The sequence below is a fragment of the Bathycoccus prasinos genome (genome assembly GCF_002220235.1).
Source record: "Bathycoccus prasinos genomic : Chromosome_8".
In the NCBI taxonomy this organism is placed as follows: domain Eukaryota; kingdom Viridiplantae; phylum Chlorophyta; class Mamiellophyceae; order Mamiellales; family Bathycoccaceae; genus Bathycoccus; species Bathycoccus prasinos.
In genome coordinates, this window is record NC_024001.1 from 180,766 (window position 1) to 194,576 (window position 13,811).

The 13,811-nt window shown below is 45.6% G+C and overlaps 9 protein-coding genes across 9 annotated transcripts; 5 read left to right on the forward strand and 4 right to left on the reverse strand.

Moving 5' to 3' along the window:
• Bathy08g01040 (predicted protein) lies at positions 1 to 1,056 on the forward strand (the record flags this gene model as incomplete). The annotated part of the gene is made up of 1 exon (XM_007511504.1): positions 1 to 1,056. One exon carries the CDS (start codon positions 1 to 3, stop codon positions 1,054 to 1,056), a length of 1,056 nt encoding a protein of 351 aa, XP_007511566.1.
• Positions 1,057 to 2,092: 1,036 nt separating this feature from the next.
• Positions 2,093 to 3,532, reverse strand: Bathy08g01050 (unnamed protein product; the record flags this gene model as incomplete). Its single annotated transcript, XM_007511515.1, has 1 exon — positions 2,093 to 3,532. The coding sequence occupies one exon, from the start codon at positions 3,530 to 3,532 to the stop codon at positions 2,093 to 2,095; it is 1,440 nt and encodes a 479-aa protein (XP_007511577.1).
• A 908-nt stretch (positions 3,533 to 4,440) lies between these two features.
• Positions 4,441 to 5,172, forward strand: Bathy08g01060 (predicted protein; the record flags this gene model as incomplete). The annotated part of the gene is made up of 1 exon (XM_007511409.1): positions 4,441 to 5,172. The coding sequence occupies one exon, from the start codon at positions 4,441 to 4,443 to the stop codon at positions 5,170 to 5,172; it is 732 nt and encodes a 243-aa protein (XP_007511471.1).
• A 202-nt stretch (positions 5,173 to 5,374) lies between these two features.
• Positions 5,375 to 5,857, reverse strand: Bathy08g01070 (predicted protein; the record flags this gene model as incomplete). The annotated part of the gene is made up of 1 exon (XM_007511604.1): positions 5,375 to 5,857. The coding sequence occupies one exon, from the start codon at positions 5,855 to 5,857 to the stop codon at positions 5,375 to 5,377; it is 483 nt and encodes a 160-aa protein (XP_007511666.1).
• A 417-nt stretch (positions 5,858 to 6,274) lies between these two features.
• On the forward strand, positions 6,275 to 7,724 carry Bathy08g01080 (unnamed protein product; the record flags this gene model as incomplete). The annotated part of the gene is made up of 2 exons (XM_007511326.1): positions 6,275 to 6,464; positions 6,661 to 7,724. The coding sequence occupies 2 exons, from the start codon at positions 6,275 to 6,277 to the stop codon at positions 7,722 to 7,724; spliced, it is 1,254 nt and encodes a 417-aa protein (XP_007511388.1).
• A 131-nt stretch (positions 7,725 to 7,855) lies between these two features.
• Bathy08g01090 (actin-related protein 2/3 complex subunit 3) lies at positions 7,856 to 8,434 on the reverse strand (the record flags this gene model as incomplete). The annotated part of the gene is made up of 1 exon (XM_007511412.1): positions 7,856 to 8,434. One exon carries the CDS (start codon positions 8,432 to 8,434, stop codon positions 7,856 to 7,858), a length of 579 nt encoding a protein of 192 aa, XP_007511474.1.
• Positions 8,435 to 8,898: 464 nt separating this feature from the next.
• On the reverse strand, positions 8,899 to 11,306 carry Bathy08g01100 (ATP-dependent RNA helicase RhlE; the record flags this gene model as incomplete). Its single annotated transcript, XM_007511331.1, has 2 exons — positions 8,899 to 10,146; positions 10,182 to 11,306. The coding sequence occupies 2 exons, from the start codon at positions 11,304 to 11,306 to the stop codon at positions 8,899 to 8,901; spliced, it is 2,373 nt and encodes a 790-aa protein (XP_007511393.1).
• A 323-nt stretch (positions 11,307 to 11,629) lies between these two features.
• Positions 11,630 to 12,526, forward strand: Bathy08g01110 (50S ribosomal protein L19; the record flags this gene model as incomplete). Its single annotated transcript, XM_007511507.1, has 1 exon — positions 11,630 to 12,526. One exon carries the CDS (start codon positions 11,630 to 11,632, stop codon positions 12,524 to 12,526), a length of 897 nt encoding a protein of 298 aa, XP_007511569.1.
• A 360-nt stretch (positions 12,527 to 12,886) lies between these two features.
• Bathy08g01120 (predicted protein) lies at positions 12,887 to 13,771 on the forward strand (the record flags this gene model as incomplete). Its single annotated transcript, XM_007511393.1, has 2 exons — positions 12,887 to 13,058; positions 13,413 to 13,771. 2 exons carry the CDS (start codon positions 12,887 to 12,889, stop codon positions 13,769 to 13,771), a joined length of 531 nt encoding a protein of 176 aa, XP_007511455.1.
• Positions 13,772 to 13,811: the final 40 nt, after the last annotated feature.

Sequence of the window (13,811 nt, forward strand, 5' to 3'; positions counted from 1 at the left end):
ATGGAGCAGCAGCACTTTTCGTCTGAAAAAGATTACTTACTCGTTCCTCACTATAAGAAACACATCACCGCACGCGCGCGGAACAACACGTATTACTTATTCGCCAAAATGCCACACCAGAGTCTCATCGCGACGATGAGAATCGCTTCGTCGCAGAAAACCTCTTCTTCTTCTTCTTCTTCTTCTTCTTCTTCGTTGAAGACGACTGGAAAGATATCGTCGTTGTCGTCATCTTCCCGAAGAAGAAGAAGAAGAAAAACAAGCGCGTTGTTCACGTCGGCATCATCAAACGACAAGCCAGCCGTGGTCATACTACCTGGTTTAGGGAACGCCACCGAAGATTACGAAGAGTTTAAGGAAGAGTTATCCTCTCGAGGCTATGTGGCCACGTCTATCGCTCAAGTCGCGCGACCGGATTGGTTGAGAAACGCGGCCGGCATTGTCAAGCCATCCTACTGGCTCGGAACTTTGGAGCCTAGGCCGACTGTCGATTGGTATTTAGAGAGAATCAACGATGCCATCGACGAGGCAAGAAACGCGAGCGAGAATAACGGGGAGGTTGTTTTGCTCGCCCATTCAGCCGGTGGGTGGTTGTCCCGAGTATATTTGGAGTCGAAAGAAGACTTTGCGAACGCAAAGCTTGTATCGAAGATAATTTCTCTCGGAAGTCCGCTAAACGCGGTACCTTTAGACGTGCCCGGTGTGGTCGACCAAACCAGAGGCATATTAACCTACGTCGAAGCGAATTGTTTATCGCCAAAAGCCTTAGGCATCGAATGGATTTGCTTAGCTGGAACGTATAAAACGGGAGTAAAAGAGTTCTCTCGCGAACGGTTTTCTGATTTTATCGTCGGGCAAGGCTACAAACAAGTCTGCGGCGCAGCGGATGCGAGTGGCGATGGAATTACTCCGGTAGAATCAGCGCAGCTGCAATTAGAAGGCGTGGAAAATATAGTTTTGGACGGGGTCTTTCATACGCCAGTTGGGTCGAATAACGAAGAGAGACCGTGGTACGGCACGAAGAAAATTTTGGATTTATGGGTTTCGAAAATATGACACCCCCGACGTTGTTGTACGTTTATAGATTTCTAGTTATATTATTATATTATCATTATAGTTACAACGAGAGAGTGAGGGAGAGTGTGCACGTTGTATTAGCTCGTGTACGTCTCCGCTCCTCTCTTCTAAACGTATTCTACTCGTATCATTTTTTTGTTTGTTTCTTTATTATTATATAGTTTTCGAAGAAAGAGAGAGATGAATAAAACTAATCTCATCTCATTTGACTCTTTTTTTCTCTCCGTTGACGATGGTATACACCGCGGCCGCATAATGTCGGGGCGTTTTCGGATCTTGGTTGGTGTCGTTCGCTTCATAGTCTTCCTCGGGCCGTCGGCGTTTTTCTCCAGCCTGTTTTATTACGAGTGACATCATGTTAGTATTATATTTAATGAAAGAAAAAGTCGGCGGGAAAGAAGGCGAGAGGACGTTTTCGTCGTCTAAGGGCAAAAATTAGGGAAAGCCGAAGCCGACAACGAGCGAACGAATCACTCCAGACAGACGAAACGGCAACTCGAACGAATCGAACTCGAACAGACAGAGAAAGAGAACGTAATAATTTCGACATACCTTGCGCCAATCGTCGCTTAAAATCAACTTCCCATCGATGGGTTTACCTCCGACGAAAATCGAAGCCGTCATTTCAAACGTCTCGTCGACGAATTCAAATAGAGGAAGGAAAGAAGATGAATTTTCTTCAAAGTCTTCTCTTTCTGAAGTAAATAAAGTCTCTTAAAACAAGACTTGTTACGAACTGACAACTGAAAAAGACGGTGGCAAACGACGAATCCGCTTTGCGGTTAGTTTGGGTGATTTCCTCTTTTACGAGTTGTTTAAGAACGAACGTTAAAGAGAGAGAATGACGTTTTCTAATAAGACGAGATCCAGAAACGTGCCAAAAATGCCAAAACTCGAAAATTAGGGTATAGTCTGGAGGAGATCTTTTTTATTACTGGTTGATGATGAATACTATGTTACTGCATTATTACAAACAACCCAAAACATACGATGTAGTTTTCCTTCTCGCCGCGTTTCATAACTTCACGCTGGTCATTCTTTGGAAAAAGTACTGCTTGTAGTCGTCGAAGATGTCCTTATCGTTTTGCGAGTACAAACGTAAACTGTGAACGCGCTCCATCATGTGCTGACGTAGTTTCGTCACCGTCTCGGCACGATTGGCGTTATACGCCGCGTGTCTCGGGTTTGTCGCGCAAGAAGAGCGTATCCATTCGACCATTTGCGCCACCTCTTTCTTACATCTCTGTTTCAGGATGATTTCAGGCGCTACAGCTAACTTTCGCTCTTTCTTTTGTTGCTGTTTGCGGAGACGCTTTTCAGCCGCTAAGGCTTTCGCCAAAGCCCGTTCGCGTTCGCGCTTGTGCGAACGCTTCTCCTCTGGCGGATGCCAGATATCGACCCGTCTCGGATTCGCTCGCGTAGTTTGCCAGACGTTGTAATAATACGAAACGATTTGGGACATGGTTTTGTTCGGTAACAAAGGCTTCATTGGACGCAAATTGTCGCAATTTTTCGTCACATGTTGGGTGAAAATATCGCGCTCTTCTTCGCTCCATGCGTTGGCAACAACGACACCCATGTCGTGTAAACCGAACGACGTTTGAACGTGTAAAGAATCTCCAACTTCGCGTTTGAATTTAGCGCGCGCTTCGGCGATATCTTCGAGAGGAACGCGGACGATTCGGATAATCTCTTCTTGTCCTTGAGCGTTGATATACGCAACCAAGTCTGGGTCTTTGACTTCTTCTCCTTGAGTTTCCGTTTTTACTACTACCGCTCCTACCGCCGGTGCGTTGTTACTATCTAATTCAGCTTTCGCTGTTGTTACTACCGCTGCTGCTCCTGCTACTCCTACAACTTCTATGTTCTTTGCTTGCTCGCCGTTGTTAGTATTATTTTCGCTCGGCGCCAAGCGCTTGGCCGCTTTTTCCTCTTCCTCCTCAGCGGGTTCGCGACTCTTCGAACGCTTTCGCGTGCTTTTCCTCGTCGGCGAGTTCGTATTGGTGTTCGTATTATTATTATTATTCTGGTCGTTATTATTCAGTGGCCAAAACCGGACGCCAAGCATCTGCGTCTCCTTCTCCGTAAAATGTTCCAAGTCGTCCACGATGGCTTTTTTCACCTCTTCGTCGAATTCTGGCACCTGCGCTTGATACTCGTCTCCAACCCGTATAATCGCCGGTTTCACCGGTTGCCACACTCTCGTCATCGGCGACGAAAACATCTTCTCCGACTCCTCTACTAACGTAAAATCGTGCAAACCAGCCGCTCGAAACGCCTTCTCCTTCCCTCTCGCGCCTCTTCGCGGTTGATGCGCTTCGCCTTCCGCGGTGACCAACTTGAACCGCAAACACATCGCCCGGTTTCTCCTTTCCAGTTCCTCCTCTTGCATTTTCACCTGGTCGTCGATGATTGCGTCTTTATTGACGAGCATTCTCCCTGGTTTCGTGGCCATTCTCGAGAGCCATTGGTAGAGTTGTTCGCACTGTTGTTTTCTCTTCTCTTTTTTTTCCTCCTCCTCTTTTTGCTTCTCTTCCGTGCTCTTTTTTTCCTCCTCGTTTTCCGCATCGTCGTTCTGAGAAGGTGAAGGCGTTCTTGGCTCATCCTCCTTCGAAGGTTGCGCCGGCGAGGACGGGGGAGACTTTTGTTCGTTCTTTTCCACCGTCTCCTCTCTTCTCTCGATCTCTTTTTCTTCGTTTTCGCCCATCATTATTTAGTATTCGTATTCGTATTATTGCGCTCCTCTCTGCGCGTCTTTGAAGTTGTTGAAATACCAGGACGAGATAAAGTACGGTTCTCAAAGAAAAACAGAAAAATACACACCAACCGACTGATGGATTTTAAGTAGTATTCAACGGGTAGATCTGGATTCAAACCGGGCGCAAACGGTCCCTATATCTTTCCTGTCAACGTTTGAACAGTTCTTTCTCCGTAAAGTTTCTTTTTATGCAGTCCGTGCGCGCGTTTGTGGTGAGACGTGAATTGGAAATGAGAATGTCAGTTTTTTTTTAAAACGAGAGCTCTTTTTAGGAAAAAGAAGTTTTTCTTCTTTGGGTCTTCTGCTCAAAACGAGAACTCCTTTCAACACAAAAGCTGCTTTCCTTCTCTGTTTTCAAAGAAAAAGGAAGGAAAACAACAACAACAACACCACAGACTCTCTTCTTCATATCAAACGCTTCATCGCGTTCTCTGTGAGTGTGGGTATAATACTATATATACACACATCATCCATCGAAAGAAGAGAGAAAGAAAAACTCGCAAAAGAGAAAGCATCCTCGTCGTCTCGAAGCGATTTTGAAGAAGAGGAGGAGTAAAAGGAAAAGGAATAAGACGCATAATAAAAGCTTTTGAGAAAGCAGAAAAATGATGATGTCAGCAACAAGGAGCGTATCTCCTACGACGTCGTCGATGTTGAGAACTCGTAAAACAACTCCTAAAGCGAACAACAACAACATCAGAAAGCCCACAAAACAACGATCGACAAACGCGATGGCTACGTTTACATCACCTTCTTCGCGTCGTTCTTCTTGGAGCATCGCGAGGAGCAGTGCTCGTTGTGGTGTACAAACGAAGACGACTTTGACGACGACGACGATGATGAAGAAAAACGAAAGCAACAACAAAACGGTGAAAGAACAACAACAACAACAAAGAAGAAACGCGACTATTACGAAAGCGAACGAGGACGACTCATCATCATCATCATCATCAGTGGATGCTTCGAGCGACGACCCGTTCGAATTTGGTTCCAAATCGAAGAAGAGAAGGCGACGCGACGGGAAATCTACGAGACGCGCGACGGTTGCGGTGGACTCGCCGGCCATCGCGGCGGCGAAAGGCGAGTCGGAAAGAACCGTCGTTGAGGAGTCCGAGGAAGCTTTCTTGAAATTTCTTGGGTTTTACATAGCAATTATCTTTGCTTTTGGTGTTGTTCTCGCGTTATCGGCGTTTAAAATCTGGCCAGACAGCGTCGATTCGTTCATCACGGATACGCTCTACCCGGCGTTTACTCCTTTCGTCGGCGGATTTTTAGTGTTTTCGTCGATTTACGGTTTGATTAAAACGCGAAGCGATCCAACTTCAAAGTCCGGTTAGTCAAAGAGAGAGAAAGAGTCATCGCATAGGAAATGAATGCAAGCAAGTGTTTTAAATATATATTATTATTATTCGCTACTAAAATTATTATTATTGGTATTATATCTTTCTGCGCTAATAAGGTCTCTACTAGTATTATCGGACAAAGACGACAGAGAGGACGCGCGAGAAAAGCGCTTTCGCTCTCTCTTTGGGTTAAAATCTAAAGGTGATATAAATTCGAACTCGCGGCGTCTCGCAAAACTTGCGCCGCAATCTTCCTCCCCGAATCCGTCATCATCGTGTGCACTACCTCTTCCACTAATCGATACGTCGTTATTATAAAAACGACGGAAAAGAAAACAACTTTCCACCCTCGAATTTTCTTCTCTCGATCTAACACGTTGAATATCTCCGTCACGTCCACGTAAATCTCCTTCTTGCTATATAACTTCAAAGAATACAACAGAACGGGTAAGTGCATCGCGCACAATCCAAATCGTCTCATCGCAGACGTGATAATAACCACCACTAAGTGGAACAAAACTTCCGGTTTCACCAATTTGTTAATTCGATTCGCCGTATCGTGAGGGTTCATGAAGTCGTTTTGTAAATCAGTCAAGCAGACTAAGATGTACATGTTCATCCCTAACCCGGCGCCGAGGAAGACGAATAAAGAGAGCCACCCGAGGATGAATGCGATCATTTCTTAAACTCTCCTTTGTCTTCTCTGTTTTGCGTCGTCGTGTGCTCAAGTCGTCAGCAGAGCGAGAGCAGCTTTTGCAGCAGCTCACCCAAAAGAGGAGGACAAAAAAAAAGTGAGCAGCCCCTTTTGGTAAAAAATTTTTTGAGACGAAAAATATCAAGCAGAGAAAGAAGCAGCTTTGGGTTTTGAGACGAGAGACTACCGACGTGTTTTCTTTCTTGGAACAATCAATTTTTCTTCACAGACTTACGTTATATATTTATTAAAAAGCTTCTTTCGCGTTGTTCGTTTGTTTGCACGGCGACGACTTTAAAATTGCGGCGAAGGATCGTCTCCTCTTCTCTGACTCGTATTATTCATCATCAGCGGTCGTGGTGGTGGTTTATGTATACATAATAACGGGGAGAATTCGACATCATGAGTACAGAAAATCGAGGAGGAGAAGCGCACACACACAACATTAACAACAACACGAACAACAACAACAACGCGTTTGGAGGAGGAGGAGGAGGACAAGGAGGGAATTTCCCACGGGCGATTGTCCCCATTCAAGATGTCTCCGAGATTCTCTCCAAATACGATTTCAAGGAGAAGATTGGAACCGGAGGTACGACTTCGCGAGAGTAAACAAACAACAACAACATCAATAAAAACGGATTCCGTACAGGAAGGAGGAAACGTTTCCTTTTTTCTTCCTCTTTTTCAATTGCTTGGTTTTGGGTCGAACTCTCTTTCTTTTCTCACCAAAAAAAACTGACGACGACAACAATTTTTTTTTCCTCCTCTCACGACGACATAAACAGGTTTCGCAACCGTCATGCGTGCGATCGAGAAAGATACCGGAGTAGAAGTCGCGATCAAGATCGTGGACCGGCAAAAGTACGCCCCGACGGATAAGAGTTACGAGAGAGAGTTTCAAGTGTTGTCGACGCTCTATCACGAAAATATCATCAACTTACGGTGCACGTACGTGACGGAGAAGAACGTCTTCATGGTGACTGAAGTAGTTCACGGAGGGGAATTGCTGGAGAGAATAACCGAGGAAGGTAGTTATTCCGAGGCGGACGCGAGACGGATCATCGTTCAGATTTTAAAAGCGGTTGAGTATCTACACTCGAAGAAAGTCGTTCACCGAGACATCAAGTTAGAAAATATTTTGATGTCCGATCGATCTCCCAAAGCGACGGTGAAATTGATTGATTTTGGATTATCTAGATTACCGCAAGTCGGAAGCGAGATGAGAACAATTTGTGGTTCGCCTTTGTACGTCGCGCCTGAAATTTTAGACATGAACTTATCGGACACGGCGTATACGCCGGCGGTGGACATGTGGTCCGTCGGCGTCATTTTGTTTATTTTATTGAGTGGCTATTCACCGTTCGATCACGACGACGAAGAGCAGCTGTTTAAAAATATCAAAGAAGGCGTGTATTGCATGGACGACCGAATTTGGAGATACATCTCGGAAGGTGCGAAGGATTGCGTTCGACAGTTGCTCACGGTGGACGTGATGAATAGAATGACTGCTACGCAAGCTTTGCAACACCCGTGGATTCGACAAAAACACCATCATCATCACCATCATCATCACAATAATAATAACAACAACGATAACAATAATAATAACGATATTAGTTCAATTATGACGAGCGAGACGAACTCGACGGGTTTTACCGATGGCGGAGGCTCGCTCACCTCGAGCATGAACATGCAACCTCCCGAGCAAATGCCAAAGGAAATTTTAGAAGAAAAACAAAACCGCTTAAAACAACGACTAGAAAGTATACGCATGATTCGAGAAGAAGAGGCGTTAGCGATGGATATAGCTATGCAGCAAGATAGCGATAACTCCAATCCTTCGACTTGATGATATGATAAGTAAACGAGGACGACGAAAAGATGATAGTGAAAATAATAAATCGTTTTCAAAAATAAAATACAGCCGCTTACAATCTCTATCTACGTAAATCTATGATACACTACCTCAAATGCTAATCATCAATATTCTGGTAACTCTTTGTTCATGAACTTCTTCCTCGCGAACGCCATCCAAAACTTGTTCATTTTCGTGCCTTCGTCGACGTATAAGTGGTCAACCAGGCGCAAACCGATTTCTTCGCGACACTGCGCGAGATACGACTTCAACGTTTCACCTTCTTGAAACGTTTTCGGGCCATCAATAATCCCTCCTAACCCAGTCGTGATGTCAAAGTGGTCGTGCGCTAACGCGAAGAGAAGCTTCGCCCCTTCTGTCATCAGATTTTTCTTACTATTATTATTCGTACCTTGTTGCGAGGAGGACGACGACGACGCTTGGTTTTGGTTTTGGTGAAGTCTCTTCAAGCATTGGGAGATGTAGAGAGTCAAATAAATCAACAACTTGTCCGCGTCGGATTGAATGGCGTATTTCCGGAACAAAACGTTCGGTCGGAAATACTGAATAGCCTCGTCGACGATGTCAAAATCGGTCGTCTTCGGCGCCGGACCTCTCGTTTGCGTTCGCAAAGGAAGTAAAGGGACACCGCAGGACGCGTGGATGGAATCGGGCAATTCCGTGAACGCGGAATGGTACACCATTTTTCTTTTCACAAAACGCACAAGTAACCACCACTACTACTCGTAGTAGTGATTAAAAAATCTAACTTATATGATGCGTGTAGTAGTACCGAGTGGTGGTGGTGGTGAATCTTCTCTCTCTCTGAAGAAGAAGAAGAAGAAGATATATAAAAAGGAGAACACCAGAATTCATTTCCTTTGACCGTTTAAGGTTTGATTTATTTAAACAAGTTTATAATTTTATTCTTAAACCCTAAGCTAGCTAGTCACTCACATAAATTGCTCTGATAAAAAGAGCTCTTTGCACACTTTATTCGCCTCTTTCAAATGAGAGAGTTTTAGAAACGCGAAGGCCACGGGATCGAGACCCGTATGGGGCATATTCATAGAACGCCCTTTTAGCTCAGCTTGGTTAGAGCGTCGTGCTTATAGATCTTTTTTTGCTCTGCGCTCGTTTCTTATTACTATTACAATGCTAGAAGTTGTTAAATGGTGTTGTTGCCACCGCGTTGATATTGCTTGCGAGGCGATGACTTTGATTTTGTCAATTCGAGCAACTCTTTCAAGTCGTCTCCAATATCCTCAACAACAATTTCCTCTTTGTCGTACAATACCGTGCAATAATACGGTCCAGGCTGACCAGCTCTGGCAGTTCTTCCCGTTCTGTGTATGTGCATAGCCGCAGAATCGGCTAAAGAGTAATGCACCACGTGATGGAGCTCCGGGAAGTCAATGCCTCGAGCCGCTAAATCTGTACAGACGCACACTTTTAACTCTCCAGAGATGAAATCGTCCAACACCACGCCTCTCTCCTTCGCTTTCCCGTGAAACGCCATAGAATACATTCCACTGCTGTTGTTTTCTTCTCCGTTTATATCGGTATTAGTATTCAAGTATTCGACGATTTCGTCCGCCTCTACCGGCGAGTTTGCAAAGACCAACGACTTGTACTCTTTCCGCTTTCGCAACGCTTCCACCAACGCTTTGTTTTTCCTCGTTCGTATACTATTTTCTCTTCTTTTCCGTTGCTGCGCCTTCTCCATATCATCATCATTATCATTCTCATCCTCATTCTCATGACTCTCTGTTTCTTTTTCTTCTTCTTCTTCTTCTTCTTCTTCTTCTTCTCTTTCTATCATTACAACCTCTTGTTCCAGTTGCGGGTGCAACTTTCCGAAATACCCGGTGGAAATCCAAGACAGATCGCCTTGAAACGATTCGAAAATCGGTTCGGAATCTTTCAAAGTCGCGGCTGCAAACACGTATTGCACTTTCGCGCCAAACTTATTGACACCATCCGCGTTCTCTCCGTACGTTAAATCGATTAAATGTTTAACATCGTCCGCGAATCCTCTAGAGAGCATCTCGTCGCACTCGTCCACGACGAAATGTTTGAGACGACCAAACAACACCCACTCGTCTTTCGCCAAAGCTAATAAGCGAGCTGGCGTGCATATCAAAACGTCTGCTCGTCGAAATTCTGGTATGGCTTCTTCTAAATCGCCAATGATTTTGTTCCCTTTCTTTCCAGCTTTCGTCGTCGTCGAAGATTTACTCGCGACGTATTTTCGATTTCGATTATTTGTGTTTTTCCGTTGTTTCAAACTCGTCGGTTTCAACAATTTCTTCTCCTTACCGAAAATGGAAAACACCGTCGGCGCCGGTAACTCTAAATCAGTTCGTTGACACCAAATTGAACATAATTCGGCCATTTTTGAGACTTGCCTCGCCAACTCGACGTTTGGGACGAGAATGACCATCGCCGGACAACATCTTCCGCTAACTTTCGTGCCTCCCTTCCCGGCGCCGCCACCTGGGACATGAGCGGTAAAGTATACGCGAACGTCTTCCCAGAACCAGTTTCGGCTAATATCACCGCAGAGTTTCCTTCAATGAGTTCTGGCGTAGCTAACTTTTGAATCTCTGTTGGTCTTTTCAAGCCAGCTTTGTTTAAATTTTCCGCCGTGATGGCTTCTAAACCGGCGTTGACAAACGCGTTGTCCGATAATTGTTTTTCATTACTATCATCATCATCATCGTCATTGTGGTTGTAATAAGAGTCTCTTCTCTGTGGTTCTCGCCGCTGCTGCTCGGCTTCCTTTTTCTTCTCTCTTTCCATTCTTTGCGTCTCCCACGGCCGTAAGCCTCCTCTTTTATACTTGGATTGGACCGCGACTTTTGGCGGAGAAGACGACGATATAACCTTTTTAACTCTGCTGCTGCTGCTGCTGCTGCTGCTGCTGCTGCTGCTCGACGAAACTCCTTCCTTGATCCCACTCTCGTTGGCAAATCGAGACCATCCGGCTAAATCGTCCACGTCGTCCTCTTCGGTGTTTTCGTACTCCTCAAAGTCGTCGGCGTATTTTCTTCCTCCTCGCAGTTTTTGTCTCTCCAAAGCGATTTGCTTTCGCTCCAATTCGTCCAAAGGCACCGCTCTTTCTTGTTGTTGTAGTTGTTGTTGTCTACCTCTGTTGTTGTTGTTGTAGCTCGCGCTCTCATCGTCGTCGTAATTCTCTTCTCTTTTCTTCGTTCCGAATTTTGCGTACGCTTTATCCGCGGTATCCCATCCTCGGGGTCGTCTGTTCTTCTTTTTTCCTCCGCCGCCTCGTTCGTTAGTAAAATCATCGTCGGCGTAATTCTCATTAGTGTCGCTCGAAGAAGAAGAAGAAGAAGAAGAAGAAGAAGAAGAAGAAGAAGAAGAAGAAGAAGAAGAAGAAGAAGAATACCGAGAAGGTCGTCTCTTCTCTTCCGCGGCGGCAAAAGCGGCAGCAGCAAAAGTGCGACCCCGAAGAACGACTCCCACTCTTCTCTTTTGTTTCCCTCTCGCTCCTCCTCCTCCGCCTCTCAGCGGCAACATCATCGTGATGTTGTTGTTGTTCGCGGCGGCAAACATAATTTTAATTTTTTGTGTCGTCTTTTCTCTAAAAAAGAAAAGAAAAGAAAAGAAAGAGCAGAGGGGCTGTTGTTTGGAGAGGACGACGCAAAAAAGAAGGCATTCATTTTTTTTTGGTTTGAGGGAGCCTTTTTGCGAGAGAGAGGGCAAAAACCTCTTTTTTCGCCGGCCAAAAGGATAAAACGCAAAACCGTCGCGAATTCAACGTCACTTCTTTGAGCTGTTCGCGACCTGCGCGTCCCATCGAAAAGAATTCATTTATATCGCACACTTCATTGTTCGTTCAATTCGACGTGAATATATTTAAGTGAGAACATCTCAACATGTCTTCTCAAACGTTATCGATGATGATGGCGAACGTGAGAATTTCGTCGGCGACGGGAACCTCAAAATCGACGACGACGACGACGACGCCGCGCGCTGCGAGCTTATCCGCGAAGCATGCAAACGGAAACTCGAAGGTTTTTTACGCGAACAGTTTGTCATTGAACAAATCTAGAGACTCAGTCGCGACGTTTAGCATTTCCGCCAGCGGGAGCGGGACGAAGAAAGGTTTATATCAATTCGTCGAGCGGGTGAACTCGCCGCAGATGAAGGATGATTTGATTCCTTTTCGAGTAGGAATGACGGTGAAGGTTGGCGTGACGGTCACGGAAGGGAACAAGAGCAGAGTGCAGCCGTACGAAGGTTTGATTATTGGCATTCACAGAGCGGGCGTTGCGAGTACGATTACGGTCCGAAAATCCTTGCAAGGGTTCGGGGTTGAGAGAATTTTCCCGATTCACTCGCCGTTGTGCTCGTTCCAAGAGGTCAGAGGCGCGGGTAAGCCAATCGCAAGACGCTCCAAGTTGTACTACTTGAGAGAACGCGTTGGTAAGAACGCGAAATTAAAGAGTAGATTTGTTGCGAAAAAAGAAGGATTGAGCCGATGGCAAGTGAAGCAAAACGCGTTGATTGCCGAGAAGGAAGCCGCGGCGGCGGAGGCGGCGAGAGTCCAAGCGGAAATCGAGGCAAAGGCGAAGGCCGAGGAGGAGAGACTCCAAGCGGAAGCCGAGGCGAAGGCGGCCGCGGAAGCCAAAGCTAAGGAGGAGGAAGCCGCTGCCGCTGCTGCTGAAGCCGCTGCTGCTGAAGCCGCTGCTCCCGCGGAAGAGGCGGCTCCGGAAGCCGAAGCTGCTCCTGCGGAAGAGGCGGCTCCGGAAACCGAAGAAGGTTCGGCGTAAAAGAGGTTTCTTTATCTTATCGCTTTTTAAAAAGTTGAGAGTAGAGAACAACAACAACAACAACAACAACATTATTTGTCTAACCTATATACCATAGCCTTTACATTATATACATACCTATGTGCGTTTTAATTGAAATTGATTGAATAAGAACAAACGAGTATTTTATTATTTTTCCTTCACTTCACACTTCACAGTCTGGCTTTCCTGACTCCTCTTCTTCGCCTTTTTTTGCTTTCCCTCCTTGTCGCGTCTGTTCATCAGTTCACTCTTCTCGTCATTTTCTTTACAAAAAACGCGCTGTTTGTATCACACACACACACACACACACACACACACACATCAATCAATCAATCAAAAATGCCGAGACCAACGAACGATAAGATCACCCTCATCTCCGCTATTCCGGAGCAAGAGAGATTTGAAGTTTCCACGGACGTCGCCAAGTGCGTTTTACTTTACGTCATCGCAGTCTTCTTCAATTTCTTTGCTTTCGTAAAAAACGCGCGAGATCGCGCTTCTAGGAATCGCCGTCTCTCCTTCTCTCCCTCTCGATTCAAGCGCTTTCCAGCTTTGATCGCGCGCAACCGCCCAGAACGCAACTCTTACGAGACGTACTGACCGATTCTCTCCCTTCTTTTACGTCCAAACAGCATGTCGCAGACCGTGAAAACCGCCATCAGTGGTACGCATTGCAAACGCTTCTTTCGTCTTCTGTTTCTTCTTCTTCTCTTTTCTTTTCGTTTTTTTTGAAAAAGTCATGTCAAATTGGCGGGAGAATTTTCTACACATCACACAACAACAAAGAAAAAAAAGAATAACGACTGACTGACTGATGTCTCACCTCCTTTTCTTATTTAACGATAACACCAATCATCACAAACAGACGGCGAGAAGGAAATCCCGTTACCGAACGTGGCCAAATCGATTTTACAGAAAGTCATCACGTATTGCGAATACCACGCCAACGCGAAGGGCGAAGACGGTAAAGACAAATCCGAGGACGATAAAAAGAACTTCGATTTGGAGTACGTGAAAGTCGATCAAGCGACGTTGTTTGAGCTCATCTTGGCGGCGAACTACTTGGACATCAAGGATTTGCTCGATTTGTGCTGCCAAACCGTCGCGAATATGATCAAAGGGAAGACGCCGGCGGAAATTCGCAAGACGTTCAACATCAAGAACGATTTTACGCCGGAGGAAGAGGAAGAAGTTCGCAAGGAAAACCAATGGGCGTTTGAATAGATATTCGTTGAAACGTTTGCGCGCGCAATAGATGGAGGGA